Genomic DNA, 15919 nt, shown 5'->3' on the forward strand with positions numbered 1-15919 from the left:
TCCCACGGGGCCACTGAACTTAGTTTTTTTCCTTGTCATTAACGGTACCGATATCAAGTAGGCCTATTACCCCGACTCACAGCGAACTCAAAGAGCTGTACAAGACACTCGAGCGGGAAAAGTTACACTCGAAACTCACTTGAACAGTGCGTATGACGTACTGCTCGTTGATGCACACCTAACAACCCACAGCCCAATCATGGCACCGTTCACAAAACCCGAGGCCGTGCTCAAGCAAGCAGAGGGCCTCGTCTCTGTCGGTCAGTCTCATGCGGCTCTTCAGTCGCTCGTAGAGATGTTCTCTTCAAAACGCTTCCGCTCGACACCACTCACTACGCTCGAGCCAATCGTGATCCGCTTCGTCGAGCTTTGCGTCGATATGCGTAAAGGTCGTACTGCCAAAGAGGGCCTCATGCAATACAAGAACATCGCTCAAAATTCGAGCGTTGGAAGCATCGAAGTTGTCATTAACCGTTTTATTCAGCTCTCAGATGCAAAAGTCCACGAGGCGCAGGAGAAAGCAGACAAAGTCACCGGACCTGTCGATGTCGACGATCTTGAGGCGAGCGAAACGCCTGAGAGTATTCTCCTCGGCGCGGTTAGTGGTGATCAGAGCAAGGACCGCACGGATCGTGCACTCGTCACACCCTGGCTCAAATTCTTGTGGGAGAGCTATCGTACATCACTTGAGACTCTCAAGAATAATGCTCGTTTGGAAGTTATCTATCAGGTGAGCTCATTTTCCTCTTGGCTACCCGCATACGCCTTTGGAGAGCAGTTCCATTCCCTCTCTAATTTTCGGTCCTTCTTCATATGCTTCCTGAAGGGAAGGCTACTGATTTAGGCAGGTATCAGCACCTCGTGGTCTTCATGATGATCGCCTCAGGTGTAATGCGGGACGACCCTGATTCCATATAATCTAACATGAATTCTTCAGCAAGTTGCGCAGCAAGCTTTCCGTTTCTGCCTAAAGCACCAACGGAAAGTTGAGTTCCGGAGACTTTGCGAAACCCTCCGACTGCACCTTTCCAATGTCGCAAAATATGCGCATCAAACACACGCTATCAACCTATCGGATGCGGAGACACTGCAACATCATCTCGACACCCGGTTCGCTCAGCTCAATACTTCCGTTGAACTCGAGCTTTGGCAGGAGGCGTTCCGCAGTGTCGAAGATGTACACAATCTGCTCACAATGGCAAAAAAGGCTCCCCGTCCGGCAATGATGGCAAACTACTATGAAAAGTTGACTAAAATTTTCTTGATGAGCGGAAATGCTCTCTATCATGCCGCTGCATGGGGTCGGTACCACGCAATTGTTACTAGCATTGGGGGAAAGAGCGAAGAAGAGATGACAAAACTCGCCGGCCAGGTACTTGTCAGTGCCTTGGCCGTCCCTGTTGGTCTGCAGGCTGAGGATGAAGATGGCAAGAGTAAAACATCGCGCCTCACTGCTCTTCTTGGTCTCACCAGAGCACCTACTCGCGCCGGACTGATCAAAGATGCCGTATGTATATTTGCCATCTTTGAACTGAACGTATGTTTAACCATCCACAGCTTTCCCGTGACGTCCTCCATCTTTCCCCAGCCCCCATCAAGTCTCTGTACACACTCCTCGAAGCTTCATTTGACCCCCTGACGCTTTGCTCCTCCACCGCCCCGCTTCTCGCAGAACTGTGTGCACCAGAGACACCATACTTCGGCTACCGTTCCCTCCTGGAACGTGCACTGCTCTCCCGCCTGCTTGCACAACTTTCTCAAGTTTATTCCACCCTCACCATCACTTCGCTCCTCGAACTCGTCACACCCCTCGAGGGGCTCGGCCCAGAACAGGTCGAAGCGTTCCTCATGGGTTGTGCACGCCGTGGTGAGCGCAGCGTATATGTCGACCACGCCACTGGCACAATCACCTTCATCGACGAGGGTTTCATAGTCAGCTCCGAGGACCCCATCCCGTCTACGAGCACCAACACAGAAGCAAGTATCCAGCCCAGCGCCGCAGAGCTTGTGCGCACACGGCTGAGCACCCTCGCGGTGACACTGCACAATTCTCTTGCGGTCCTGTACCCTCCGCCCCAACTTTCTCCTGAGGAAGAAGAAGCTGCGCAACATGCCAAGTTTGCGGAGCTTGTTGCGGCTGCGAACGCTGAGCGGCATGCGCTGTCGCTCCGTCGTGCACTCGTTGCGCGCCGCCGCGAGCTCCTCTCTGAGCTCTCCGCTCGCAAGGAGAAGGAGGAGGCCAGCCGTCGTGCGGAAAACGACACGGCGCGAGAAGGATGAAGAGGTGCGACGCGCCAAGTTCGAGATGGCGAAGAAGGAGCGGGAACGCGCACAGAAGGAGGTGGATTCTATTCGCGCAGAGGAAGCCAAGAAGCTCGCACAAACGCTGATCAAGAAGGGCAACCTGAAAGTGTCGGTGAACGTGCGTATCCCTTTTTCAGACTATCCACTTCAGGGTTACTGATATGACTGTCCACAGGAAATGGAAGATCTATCGACCGATTCACTCATGCGTATGCAAGTTGAGCAGCTCGAACGCGAGAAGAAGGAGCTCAACCAGCGTTTGCGCACCGCTGCCAAGCGAATCGACCACATCGAGCGTGCGTACCGCAAGGAAGAGCGTCCGCTGGTTGCAGAGGATTACGCGGAACAGCAAGCCACCGACCGCACAATCTTCGAAACACTTCAACGCTCACGTATTGAGGGTGCTCGCCAAGCATTCCAGGAGGACATGGCGTCTAAGAAACGCTTGAGCCGTATGACGCAGGATTATCAACAAAGGAAGGAGTTCATCATCGCACAGCGCGGTGAAGAGTACACAGCCAAGCTCGCGGAGTCACGCAAGAGAATCGAGGAGGAGAAGGAGAAGATGCGGGCTGCACATCAGAAGATGAAAGACGAGGAAGAGCAACAGCGTCTTGAGGTTGAGAGAATCCGCAGAGAGCAGGAGGAAGAAGAGGCTCGATTAGAAGCTGGTGAGTGTACTTGATCGCATATAGTCGTCGTTTTCTCATGTTTCTCTAGAGCGCCACGCAGCCGAGGAAGAGGCCGAGGCCAAGGAACGGGAAGAGAAAGAGAAAGCCGCCGAAGCACGCAGGAATCGGGAAGAGGAGCGTGCCAAAATTCAAGAGGAGGCAAGGAAACGTGCCGAACGCGAGGCTGAGGCTGAAGCCCATGCTGCTCAACGCCGCGCAGAGCAGCGTAACCAAGCAGCAGCACAACCAGCGCAGCCCCAAGGAACTTGGCGGCGTGGAGGAGCGCCTCCTGCACCCACACGTGCTACCGCTGCTGTATCCACACCGCCACGGGTTGAAAGCCCTCTGCCCTCTGCCCCTGCCCCTACCACAAGCGCATACCGACCTGGTGCATTTGGTGGTGCCGCCGGAGGCTGGAGAGATCGCCAAGCGAAAGCTCCGGCTGCCGCACCTGCTCGGACTGCATCTCCTGCCCCTCCTACCCCTCTCACATCTCGTAACGCCCCACTGCCTGAACCCAGGAAGAATGATGATGGATTCGAGACTGTTCAGGAGAAGAAGGTGTGGAAACCTCGGAGACTCCAGGGCCAGGCATAGATACTGTATGCTTGCATATCACACCATGTTGTTTTACCATTATATGCATCTATTTCTATCCAATACCATACAAGCGAGTGTTTTGATTGTTGGGAGTACACATGCAATATAGTCTGTCCGCAAAATGTTCCATGATGTCCATCATTTAGTTGAAATAAAGTTAAGCATCCTCTTCTGCAGCTTGCTGCATGAGATCTGGGGGCGAAACTCAGGCAACCGGTAAGGCCTAAAGATCAATGACATACCGCCCCATATAGAACGCTGCATGGATGACATGATGTCTGCTTGATCACCGATGTCAAGTGAATTATCCCTCCTGCGTCAAACCTATCAATAGACTATTTAGTACGAGCGATGATCAGCACGAACCAGTAACCATGACCCATATCGGCAGAAAGCATGCTGACATCGCTTATTCTGCGGGAGCGCTGAAGACTACTTCGGATGGAATGATCCCAGGCATTGAACTCTGGGGAAGGGCCAAGAGTTCGGGGAGAAGGAGTCGGGCTAGAAGGGCTGTTGTCTAAACGGCCGCGGTCACTACGAGGTGAAGTGATATCGCGGGTTAATGGGGGTGGAGTGGACGGTGCATGGTCCACTTGAATAGCGGGAATGTCTAAGATACCCATTGGATCATCATCTACGATGTTGATGACGCCGAAGAGCAGCTTACCTCTCTGTGCGCTGAGCATCATTTCTCGCTCGGCCAAATATCTTCGTCGCAATGATATCATTTTCAGCAGGGAACGAACACGGTCGAAGTTCACTAAATCTGAGACAAGTTTGTTCGTCCCTTGCCTCACGACAAGATCTTTCAGCCTGTCTTGTGGTCAGAATTGTAACAGTATCACGAACAAATTAATGAACTCACTCCAGTGCGTCACGGTCCACAATCAGCTTATGGTGGGCCAAAAGGAAAAGCATGTCAGTGAACGAGATGCCCTTGCGATGGCTTTCAATAATACTGGCTTCGTGAAATAGTCGGCAATATACTGCTCTTCGCTGTCTTATAGTGTCGAAGTCGATCTTCCTCAGTACCTTGTTCACTTTCCGTGGATTCAATCTCATCTCTTCTTTCGTCCCTTCTTTCGTCACAATCTTCTGCATGTCTTTGCACGTCGAGACAATGGACGGAACGGAGTACTCAGTCGGGTATATGCGAACCTCGAAAATTCCATTCAATTTCTGAAAAATAACTCAATAAATCTCGTGAACATTACGTCACACGGAACTTACGCCTAGGAAGAGAACCAATCGGCTTCGTTCGAGCAGCCCAGTCTTTGGATTGGAATACTCCGCCCACGTCTTCTTGAACGAACGAATTTCCTCACGAGTGATGGCCTTCGCTCCGCCGGTGGACTGAAAAACGTAGGAGAAACTCTGCACCATGACTCCAGTAAACATGTTCAGGAATATATACTGTTCGAGATAGCATCAGCAAGCACATGGGAAATAAGCAAGGTTCACACACCATGCTCAGGAGGTTCCAAGCGATGAAGAGGGAGAACGCCCAAGCAGTACTTCCACAATCCGTTTCTACCAGTCCATCAGCTTTGATAGTGCACCGCGGATACGCCAGAGTGCTAAACCGGCGTCAAATTTATAAGAAAAAGGACCCTTTGATCACGTACTAGTCATGCATGTATTGGTTCCAGCCCTCGCTACGAGTAGATATTTTAGAAAACATCATGAGAAAGTATTGAAAATACCTACCCCGTACTCATGAATGCGAGCATCACGAGCGCCGAACCCATAGTTTGGTAGTTCTGAGTGTGAGTTTCTGCAGAATACCATTTTGTCAAACCAAAGACCTCCATGTACATGATGGCAAAGAAGATAAAAAGGATGAACCACAGGCCCAAGAGGTTTAAAATGACGGGTAAGCTCGCCCTGCAAAAAGTCAGCAGTTAATCAAAACATGATCGCCCCACTTACATCACAGTCTTGAAGAGTTGATTGAGGCTGTTGGTCCTCTGCACGAGCTTGAACGCGATGCTGACGAGGAACAGCTTCTGTAGCTGCTCGACGACGAAACCCATGTACCCGAACCGGACAATCAATGTCGTGATGAAACTGCCACCAGCCACCACAACATCGAACAAATTCCACCCGTTGGCTCGGAAACTCCTCCACCCAACGCCGTAGAACCTGACTGCAATATCGGCGACATACATCGTTGTAATGATGAGCGAGAAGTCATCTGAAAAGAATTGCATTGAGAGGCGTCGAAAGGAAATGCAATCGAACCGATGACTAACCTTGAAATTTCGCAACAGCTACTTGGACTGTAAATGTTTGAGTCCTGAAAAACATGAGTCTAGATAACTAGCCAGTAAAGCAAGAGGCACAAACATGAGAACAATAATTTGCACGACAAAGAAGCACGTCATCATTCGCGTCCACCAGCCGTGCTTGTGAATTGCACGATCGTAGCACCATCCTCGAAATGGCTGAGTAGGCCGAGTCTGAGGATGCTTCGATGGTTTCTGGCGTTTGATCAGTTTTTGCAGGTCAATCCATTCTCGCTGAGGTTGAGTCAGGAATGCAGAGCCGGTCTTAGATGAGAAGTTGCTGATGATGATACTAAGCAAGCCGTAAGCCAACAGACCGGTGATTCACAAAGGAGAAGTTTCACCCGACGAAAAGAGTCAGAATCACGACGCCTCCAAGCAAATTGTAGATGACGAAGAAAATGGCGTTGATCTGCGAAACGTCGACCTGCGGTTGTTGGTCCTTCCCAGTAATATTCATCGCGACCGTCATGACATCGATCCACCCTTCCAAAGATACAATCTCAAAAAGAATGAGCATCGAGGATCGGAAATTGTCGAAGGAGAATGTCGTGGAAGGTGAAGGATTGTCCCAGGCATGAGGAGCCAAATATCCGAAAGAGGTGCCGTATATTGTGTTGACAAACTCGTTGGTGCAATCGTTGATGCCTTGGACACTGGTATCGTTGCACTCATTCATTAATCCTGCAAAGATGTTGACACCCCAAACGCTAAAGGGAATTAGATACAGGATCGCCAAAATGGCAGCATCCAAGATACGAGTTGCCCCGGAAATGATGAGTGATTCGAATGTGTTTCGCATGTTCTCGATCAAGGTCACGAGGCGGAGAGCTCGAAGAGCCTTGAGTGCGTGGATGGAACGAGACAATCCGCTGACGAAAATGAGCGTGAATGACAAGTTCACTAGGATACCGATGAATATAATGAAGTCCAGGATATTCCATATGCTCTTGACGTAGGCGTTTGGAGTGAACAAGAAACCATCGGCGACTATCTTGATAATGAATTCGACTAGGAAAGGAACGCCGAACGCTATCTCGGCGATGTTGAACCAAGTACCACGCACCACACCGTGCTCCATGTAGTAATTGCGCCGGTACAAAGGGGTGGCTACGCCCTCCGTGATGATACCACCAAGCACAGTCAACAAGATTAGGAGCTGGAACAGCGTATGGGCAACGTCGGAGGGTGAGGTTCCGAATAGGCGCTCTCCGCCAGCAGGCTTGACAACCTTCTGGCACATATTCCGGAGACGATCTTCCTGCGAGAAAAGCCAGAAAGTCTTGTCATACGTCGGGTGGTCAATGATGAAGTCCGCCTTCTGCGCCTTCCGCTCGGAGTGCTCATCATGGTCGTTCTCAGTTGTATCGGCACCATTGGCGAGAATATCGCTACAAGCCGTATGAGCAAAGCTGCCACCTACAGGTACCAGAACGCTCACAGATGACGCTCTGTCTCTTCATCTTGCACAGCTGTCGACTCACGACGGCTCTGTCGTAGGGCCACCAACGGCACGTCATCAGAATTCGTAGTCCCAGAAAACAGTTGTTGAAGCATTGTCAGCGATTTCGAAGGGAAATGCCTCCCACCCTCCAATTGAACGGGTTTCTGTCGCATTAAAATATCAGTAGCCTGTAATCTCAGACACTCAAAAACACATACAGGCCCGTTTCGGTTGTCTTTTCCAAAAACCCCGTAATCTTGCACAAGCGTTTTCTGCATCGGCAAGACCAGATTCGAAGGAAGGTTTTCGACCTTGACGCGAACGGGATCTGCCTTGATCCATCGATACGGATTCAGCTTGCGAGTCCAACTGTTGTGCATGACCCTTTGCGGGTGTTGTTGAGCCCAGTAGTCAGATGCCTGTTTATTCTTCTTCGTTTCTTCCGCGACGCTGAAGTTCTCGTGAATGACAGCGATAAACATCTGCATCACGATGACTGGAGGAAAAAAAATGAGCGTCAACGAAGGAAGGCACTGATACGCATGAGCACTTTGGGTGACTTACAATTCGCAAATATGAGCCATGAGCATAAGAAAACAATCACGATCACCGCCTGCCCCAGGGGGATCTCTGCAGCTGCCGCTGAGTACAAGACGTTCGTCCAATTCTCGGAGGAAAAGACCTGATACATGGCGAGGAACGAAGTCCACAACTGTCCGAAATTCAACGCGATCGAGCCAGGCATATCACCGCGAATGAGCTGCACGCAGACCAATGCGGCAAATAGGTTGACGAGTAGCAAGAAAAGTGTCATATTCACTAGGCCGTACAGGTTCCCAAAGACCGTGAGCTGAGATGCTTTAGTTGTCTGTCAGATGTTCAGATGGTGGCTAGCCTCACCATGAGCGGCTTCATTCTCGGGAACTCTAGAATCACCCTGTAGAACCTCCCTAGTTGGAATATCGTCAACCAGGGGTACACCTCCGAGTTATGAATGGCCGGAATCTGAATGATGCTCGACGCCACAGCCAACATAAGATCCAGACAGTTGTTCCCATGCTGGAAGAACCTTCGCCAAGCTGGGAGCTCTGCTACGATGCGCATGATGATCTCGATGTCGAAGGCCACTGTAAGCGCTAGCTCTGACTTATCAAGTATCTGTTGATGCAGGTCACTCATGTCAGCACTGGCGGTGGCTTGTACGACGAGCGACGCGAGAGCCAGAAATACCCAGCACCAGCGGGTATTGGTGTAGAATTCCTTGAGCGAGTTGTTCTGAGAAACGTGTTTCCCGTCCAACCAGCCCTCTTCTCGCTCTTCGACGACAGGTCCTAGTCTACGAAATTGGAACGACATAAACATTAGCATGTGCAAAAGTCAAGAAACATACGGTGCAGCACCAAAGGCACTCTTATTCGTATCCGCACGTATGGCATAGAACGTGTTCGTGATCACAGCGACGAATAGATTGATAAGCCAGATGTTCAATACGAGGATGCAGACGATGAAAAAGAAGCAGGAGACGAAAAACTCGGCGTCGATGATCGAATACATAATAGGGGACCACTGAGAGGAAGTTAGCGCTACAGAAATATGGATAAAGAACACGTACGCCATTGGCTGAGGTCACAACGACAACTTGAAGCGCGGCGTAATAAATATTGTCAAAGCTCTGGATGCCACTGTATGGATTGTCTCCCTCCTAACTCGAACTTGTGAGATCGTTGTCTGTCGAGGAAACTCCGAACGACGAACCTGACAAACCTGGCCCAGAGGGCAGATAAAACCCTTGACCGCAGGGCCTCGCGTACCGTCCAATTGTAAATAAGGAAAGACATTTAAGGTACTGGGATCGATGTAACCACCGCAAGATTGAGATATTTGCGTTTGATTTTCTCCTAGGGTGGGCTGGAGATAGCAATTCCTTCGAAAAGAGCCCTTGAAAGATTGGATTCCAATTATCCTTCGAGGATGATTCATGTTCGATAAGCATTCAGGAAGAGACCGGATAGACTCACGAGAATAGCACCGCAGCGAAGACAACAAAGTATGCCACATTAGTAAGCAGCGGCCGAGCGATCTTCAGTGAGTGCATGATTGTCTGTAGAATAGTGTAAGGGCCCATACATAAAATGCTGTGCGTAAACTCACAGTGGTTCCAGAAGTGATGGCGAGAAGTCTTGCGATTCGCAGCACAGTCATCGCTCTGAATGCAGCGACATGATGGGACCCGCGCTCCACGCCTGCCATAGCGAGTGCAAAGCTCAACCAGAAGCTGAGAATGGCAATAAAATCTATTCTTCCCCAGCTTTGACGCAAGTATGGCATGTTACGATACACCTTATCGCGTGCGCTATCGATGTTTAGTCGGAACGGCAGCGAGATCACGTCCGGGGACGTTTGGTCTGACCGAAGGGCACGGGAGAAGAAAGTTGGCTGCGAAGGATTTCGGAGATGAGCGTGTGAAGGAGGCTCATCTACAACGGCCTGTTTTTCTCGACGCGAAGTGTCGTGAGGCGAATTGCTTGGACCAACTACTACGATAGGCATCGAGCGTGAAGGGGTAGCCTCGGAGAGTTTGAATGGCCGCGATATACGATCATAAAAGGGCCTTAAGGAGAGGCCGCGTGACAAGGAACTGGACGCGGAAGAACCTACCCTCGAAGTCGACGTAGAGGTTATCGGCGATGTCGAAGATGCAAATAAAGCTGATATTGGAACTTCAGGATCTAGCAGGAATCCAGAAACGCATATTCGTGCAACTGCTTCAAACCTAACAGGAGGGATCAGGCTGAGGGGATGGCGACCAGTATGAAACCTACGTGAATAGGATGAACAACCCAAAAAGAACATAATCCTCCCAAGCAAAAAAGAAACCCTTCTGTGGGGTCGGCATAGACTGCCCCGAGGGAAGAAGGACCGAGTGAGACGCTTGAGATATCAATACACAAGCATTAAGAATTATCAAACAAAGTATCAGAGGTTCAATCCATCTGCAGGAATGATTAATGTTGTCGGACGGGAGAAGCCTAGAAAAGGCCTACGGGTGAGAAAGGAAGCGATAAAGGCGAAGACGAAATATGCTTGAGGACTCTAAGAAACCGAGAGTGCGCCCTCGTAAGGGAGACAGCTTTCTAGTGAGGGAAACTTGTTCTTCGTTCCATTGCTCTTCGAAGGGTTCCTTGTTATCTTGTGTGGGAGAGTACTCGCCATCGTCGAAGTCCTCGTCCGGAATGCGGATGGAATTGTCCAAGGCGTGTCCAGTAAGATTGACGACGCGGAGAGAAGCGCGTCGAAGACGCTTTGACATTACCCTGAAGGCTGAACCCGTTCGCTTGAGAGGGGAAGGTGAGGGATTGTAACGCAGCGTCCTCCGCCTGGTGGGGACTGTAGCGCCTCCCGTGCGCTCGGAGTCAATGGTCAAATCATTAGTGCTATCCCAACTCCCATTTGCAGATTTCCATCGAGGGTTGGTGCCAGTGAGATGGACACCGTCTCCGTCCTTGGATGAGTCAAGGTCAGACTCTGGAGTCGACATTAGCGAAGCGGAGGATGGACCAGCTTGTGCAGTAGTGTAGGGCGAGTCGTTGTAAATCGAATTTCTACTGTACGCTAATGTGTTTGAGAAGAAACCATTGTCAGGGGAATAAAGTGGGTTCTCATCCGGAGTACTAAATGACCGAGACGATGTTCTTGAAGGACCCGCCTCCGTCGCAGTTACTGAAAGATTCGGGCGCAAGGGATCCTGCCCTACGTCTAACCTTGCCCAGCTCGTTCGTCTGCGAGCAACGGAACGACCACCATCCACTGAAGGATGAAGTGTCGGAGACGGACTCGGACTCGGACTCGGACTCGGGGGAGCTGAAGTGGCAAGGCCTGTGATAGTGACAGTTAAGTCGATAGCAGAGGAAGAAGAACTTTGGGTCGAATGACTGAGAGATGAATGATGTTGGCCGTCCAAATGCTGGCCATCCATATCATGCGCGTTCCTTGCCGTCACTAGCGTCGAGGCTTGAACTTCGTGCTCCGAGTCTACTTGAAATATTCACCAGCGCCGTGCACCCGATAATCCCGATTAAATCGACTTACATACATGCGAAACATATACTCGATTTGGGTCATTGATCAAAACACTAGAGATCGATCAAGATGTGATCCGGTCAAGTACTGTTTGCAGGTTCACTCATCAGAAGTAATGCAAGACGGTGAAGACTCGGAGGATCTTTCTCTCGGCGATGTTTTCACGGTTTGTACTAATAGATCATGCTACCACTCAAAAAAAAAATTTATTCGTTCAACTATAGGAACCTCCCCGTCCACCAACACCCCCGCCAACCTTTGCAACATGTACACGAAACGCCTTTCCCGATCTTAAAATCCGCCTGGTAGGATCGCATCCGCTATGGGCTCATCATCTGTACTGCTATTCGGACTCTGCGTATACAAATCGCTACTTATTCCTTCTATTCAATTCAGATGGAATGCAGCATTAGCATTTGCATCGTATATAGATTCAAATCCAGAGATAGCACGCAATCGCTGCGTACTCGAACTCGGAGCTGGTGGAGGCCTCCCAGGACTCGTTGCAGCACAAAACGGCGCTAAAAAAGTCTGAACATCCACGCCAGTCTCATCGCCTTACCTCACTCATCGAACAGGTTGTACTGACAGATTACCCGGAAGCGGTCCTCATCGATAACTTAGAATTTAACGCGAGACAAAACCTGTCTCCTGATGAGCAGGATCATGTTGAGACTCAGGTATTTTTTAGGGAGCACTCGTGGGTTATGGCTTACCTGATTGCTCATTTTTTCAGGGATATATCTGGGGCCATGCGGTAGACAACATAATGCGAGCACTCCCAAAGGATGCCTCAACAGGATTTCACTTAATCATATTATCAGACCTAATATTTAATCACTCGCAGGTAAGATCGCTATGTACCATTCAATCATCGGTGTCTCAACGCACGTAGCATGACGCGTTATTGAAATCTTGCGATATGTGCTTAACTTCTCGCTCCGCAAGCGATGACGCTTCAATTGCACCATGCGTGCTGGTTTTCTACTCCCATCATCGACCGCATTTGGCAGACCGGGATCTTGATTTTTTCCGCAAAGCTCAAGGTGCAGGCTGGGTTTGCGAGGAGATAGTAACGCACAAATATCCGGTTTGCTTGATCCACACATTGATGGACTCTTTTCTGATGGCTTGATGCTTCACAGCCCATGTTCCCGGAAGATCCAGGCGAAGAGGAAGTTCGTGCTACAGTGCATGGTTGGAGGATGACAAGGGGGGATGCCGGCGATTTTCCTCACTCAACTCTGATCTAGCAAACCAATATATAAAGTATATTTTGATTCCAGGTAGGTGTTACAACACCTCTGATCACTTGTAAGACTTCCTATGACGTGTGCCACATAATTTCATCACACCACACATATATCGAGATCCAGACCCAGCAAGCAATTGATTCAAACAAATAATAGGCACGAAACTCGACAGATATTTCTCAACGTTACTCATATACGACTCGCACTATAGTCCAGGTGGCCTGTGAACGAACTTCGTCCCACCACGTGTGTGCATTGAATCATGCAATTCTTCAATTCTTGCCGGCTGGAGGAGCATCAACGGGCTGGCTCGTGGTTTCGGATGTAGTTGGCGGAGGGGCACTTGGCTGGTTCGTTGCACCATATCCAGGCGGCTGTGAGGCACTTTGCTGGGGCGCCGGAGCAGGTGTTCCCGCGCCAGTGTCTGCATGGGCAAGTTACACACATGACATACGCAAGATTCTTAGGTACTCACATCGATAGCTACCCCGAGCACGTCGCTCCTGAACACTGGTACGCTTGAATATGAGCCAGAGCGCGTGCTACAATGTGTTCAAAAGGAGTCAGTTACAACAATTACGCAGACGAGCACAATTCCGCACAAGGAGTCCAGGAAGGTATCCGAGCCTGGGAGTAACAGTGCATGAGGGAAATGCAGAGTTTGCAGCGCTGGGAAGAAGTACTTACAAAGTCAACAAGATGTTCACGAAGAGATCACAGCCGCAGCCTGAGATGAAAGCTGCTGCGGCAGGGGGGAAGATGACGGCGACCTGTTCATTCCGGAGTCCTTGCGTGAGCATGTCAAGTAGACTTGTTTGCGCAAGAGCGGCGTACCAAAATAAGTACGCAGTCAGCAGCGCCGTTGGATTCCATGGTGTCGCAGTCTGGGTGAGGTGGGTGGGACGGCGTGTGCTAATAACACTTGAAGCTATGCGAATTCAAGTTGGGCCGGACTCAGGAAAGTGATGTCATCGGTTATTATGTAAGACGGTCCACTCAGCTGATCCAATGCTTCGAGCTTCAAGATCCCTGCAATTTCGCGAGCGAAAGTATGAGCACAAAGTCAGAAGTGTAAAATTTGGTATCGGAAGATTCCACAGGAAGTAAAGAAAAGACGTAATAAATACAACAACAGAAATCCGAGACACGTAGGGACAAACGGAAATTCATAATCCAAGTCATCATCCAGCGATAAATCAACATTACACTGTCTACCCATCCGCCTATCTCCTCAGATGGAGAAAAAACGGCTGCTCTGCATTCTGACCCTGTTGCTGCTGCTGCAAATGGAAGGGATTATTTTGGGTCCCAAATCCTGTCTTCTGTGCTGCCAGCAGACCCGCTTGCGTGTGCCCGTAGCGCAGCGCGCCGACATTTCCGAATGTATCTTGACCATCGTCACGGTTGGCAAATAGACTGGCAAGATGCGAGTGCTCTTGGTCTGCCCGACTGGGACCACCACGACCCGCACCTGTACCCGTGGATGTGCTGACACTTGGGGAAGGTGATGATACTTGTGAGGGCACAGGTGAAGAGTTATAAGAAGGTGTATTCGAGTTGGAATAGGTTCCTTGAAGATTAAACGACGGTCCAGAGGTGCCATTGACTGGCGTCCCTGATGATACTGGGATAGGCGAAGTAGCAGGAGCGAAGGGATTATTAGAACTGAAGGAGTAAAGATTTGAGGCCACCGCGACAAGCGATTCATATAAAGCAATAACATACCCGAATCCAGTCGGTTGCGCAAATAAGGCTTGCTGCTGCTGCTGTTGTTGAGCTTGAAGTTGTTGCTGTTGTCGGAACCACTCCTCTTGCGCCGCTTGTTGAGCTTGAGCTTGAGCCTGAGCCTGAGCTTCCTGCTGTTGATGAAGCCATTCTTGTTGTTGCCTCAAATACTCTGCCTATTGATGGAACGTTGAATCAATCCATAATAAGACCAGATGTTACCGTACCTGCATTGCTTCCTGTTGTGCTTGCTGTTGATATGGGTTAAATGATGTAAACTGTGGCTGCATCGTGTATTGAGGCTGAACAGTGTACTTGCGGTTGCATCTGGGGCTGAGGTTGCAAGCCTGTTGCATATGGAGTAGGGTCGATAAAGGGAAATGGATTGTTGCTGTTGGAACCGTTTGGTGAGGATCTGGAATGGACAAGGCCATCAGTTGAAATCAAGCATACGTATGATCTAACGTACATTTGCGCTTGGTCATCGAATAACGCATGAGCATTTGAGTCTTCAACGGCCTTATGTCTTTTCGCCTCCTCTTCCTCACTTAATCGTATTGCTGTGGCAAGATCTTGCTCCTCAGCTTTCCGGCCCTGTTCCTCCGCAAGAGTCTTTTTTGATGCTTCGATCGCCTTACGGAGCTCGTCTTCATCGCGATCGGCGCCACGGTTGGCCTTCCGTGGGGGCGTTCCAGGAGGAGGTGCATAGCTCCTCCTCCCACCATCTTCAACCTCGTCTTCTCCGTAACCATTGCTTTGCCCTCTGATCATTCGGTCGCGCATGCTTGCCCTAGTCCGGCGCTCCTCCTGTAGACGTGCTGGATCACTGAGAAGGTTGGAGATATCTTTGGCCTTCTGCCGGACATTGGCACCACAATCTTTCGCATCTTCATCCACATATTGAAATTCCTTGAGCGTTTTTATGATGTATAAATTATCACGGAAATATAGGACAACATTTTCAGAACCAGCGTGTAGGAGGTAGTCCAGCACGGTGAGTGACTGAGAGGGAGTTTGAATCGGGTCCTCCACCGGAAGCAAGGCAGCTAACCTTGAATACATGTCGCCAATTCTTGCCTTTATCATTCAACCTTTTATCAAGCATTTCCATGATTTCGACGAAATCATTCCTGTGAACAACGGCGCATCAGCGCTGCTGGTGGACCACGACCACCAGGCAAACTGCTCAACGATCACGCACTGATTGTATGACAACTGAGCGATCTCATTCATCTGAGTTCCTGATGGCCCCCATGGATCATTAGATGTTGCATCCCGGACTTTTGCCTGCGTGTCTGAGTAACCCTTGGTGTAATTTTTGGCGACGCGGAGGGCACCCTTGCCAAAGTGCTGGAGCGACATTACACCGTATTGTGATTTGCAGAGTAGAAGTTCTACAGATTATCAGACTTTGCTTTAGTTAAATGGAAAGGTGAGTGCGGAGCGAATCGTGGTCGGGGGGATGCTGTGAACGGAATTGAAGCTTTGAAGGACGTGACAACTGCGGAAGTCGCCGACCCAGGGTGCGATATGTTGCATTAAGTGAGCCGTAAG

At 50.0% G+C, this 15919-nt stretch overlaps 5 protein-coding genes across 5 annotated transcripts; 2 read left to right on the forward strand and 3 right to left on the reverse strand.

The window, feature by feature from the left end:
• The first annotated feature begins 13 nt into the window (after nucleotides 1-13).
• On the forward strand, nucleotides 14-3651 carry DFJ58DRAFT_814464 (uncharacterized protein). Its single transcript, XM_041391652.1, has 7 exons — nucleotides 14-146; nucleotides 193-730; nucleotides 938-1507; nucleotides 1558-2248; nucleotides 2283-2422; nucleotides 2480-2975; nucleotides 3025-3651. Exons 2-7 carry the CDS (start codon nucleotides 200-202, stop codon nucleotides 3570-3572), a joined length of 2976 nt encoding a protein of 991 aa, XP_041238064.1. The 5' UTR covers nucleotides 14-146; nucleotides 193-199; the 3' UTR covers nucleotides 3573-3651.
• Nucleotides 3652-11348, reverse strand: DFJ58DRAFT_814465 (Ion transport protein-domain-containing protein). The gene is made up of 24 exons (XM_041391653.1): nucleotides 10352-11348; nucleotides 10130-10300; nucleotides 9459-10080; nucleotides 9326-9408; nucleotides 9063-9270; nucleotides 8920-9009; nucleotides 8698-8873; nucleotides 8208-8643; nucleotides 7872-8157; nucleotides 7526-7803; nucleotides 7305-7471; nucleotides 6208-7254; nucleotides 5925-6155; nucleotides 5831-5874; nucleotides 5508-5772; nucleotides 5286-5462; nucleotides 5204-5233; nucleotides 5044-5155; nucleotides 4809-4991; nucleotides 4444-4757; nucleotides 4246-4391; nucleotides 3942-4188; nucleotides 3818-3888; nucleotides 3652-3767 (listed from the first exon to the last, which is right to left on the reverse strand). The coding sequence occupies exons 1-24, from the start codon at nucleotides 11281-11283 to the stop codon at nucleotides 3733-3735; spliced, it is 6351 nt and encodes a 2116-aa protein (XP_041238065.1). The 5' UTR covers nucleotides 11284-11348; the 3' UTR covers nucleotides 3652-3732.
• Nucleotides 11349-11482: 134 nt separating this feature from the next.
• Nucleotides 11483-12795, forward strand: DFJ58DRAFT_814472 (putative methyltransferase-domain-containing protein). Its single transcript, XM_041391654.1, has 7 exons — nucleotides 11483-11553; nucleotides 11612-11724; nucleotides 11784-11916; nucleotides 11966-12067; nucleotides 12124-12234; nucleotides 12283-12433; nucleotides 12454-12795. Exons 1-7 carry the CDS (start codon nucleotides 11503-11505, stop codon nucleotides 12594-12596), a joined length of 804 nt encoding a protein of 267 aa, XP_041238066.1. The 5' UTR covers nucleotides 11483-11502; the 3' UTR covers nucleotides 12597-12795.
• Nucleotides 12705-13599, reverse strand: DFJ58DRAFT_132873 (uncharacterized protein). Its single transcript, XM_041378801.1, has 5 exons — nucleotides 13475-13599; nucleotides 13328-13410; nucleotides 13243-13267; nucleotides 13116-13182; nucleotides 12705-13064 (listed from the first exon to the last, which is right to left on the reverse strand). Exons 1-5 carry the CDS (start codon nucleotides 13511-13513, stop codon nucleotides 12913-12915), a joined length of 366 nt encoding a protein of 121 aa, XP_041238067.1. The 5' UTR covers nucleotides 13514-13599; the 3' UTR covers nucleotides 12705-12912.
• Nucleotides 13600-13692: 93 nt separating this feature from the next.
• Nucleotides 13693-15918, reverse strand: DFJ58DRAFT_814486 (uncharacterized protein). Its single transcript, XM_041391655.1, has 6 exons — nucleotides 15567-15918; nucleotides 15417-15495; nucleotides 14835-15367; nucleotides 14593-14692; nucleotides 14366-14541; nucleotides 13693-14305 (listed from the first exon to the last, which is right to left on the reverse strand). The coding sequence occupies exons 1-6, from the start codon at nucleotides 15725-15727 to the stop codon at nucleotides 13864-13866; spliced, it is 1491 nt and encodes a 496-aa protein (XP_041238068.1). The 5' UTR covers nucleotides 15728-15918; the 3' UTR covers nucleotides 13693-13863.
• Nucleotide 15919: the final 1 nt, after the last annotated feature.

Source organism: Suillus subalutaceus (assembly GCF_016647625.1).
Source record: "Suillus subalutaceus strain FC151 chromosome Unknown DFJ58scaffold_160, whole genome shotgun sequence".
Taxonomy (NCBI): Eukaryota; Fungi; Basidiomycota; class Agaricomycetes; order Boletales; family Suillaceae; genus Suillus; species Suillus subalutaceus.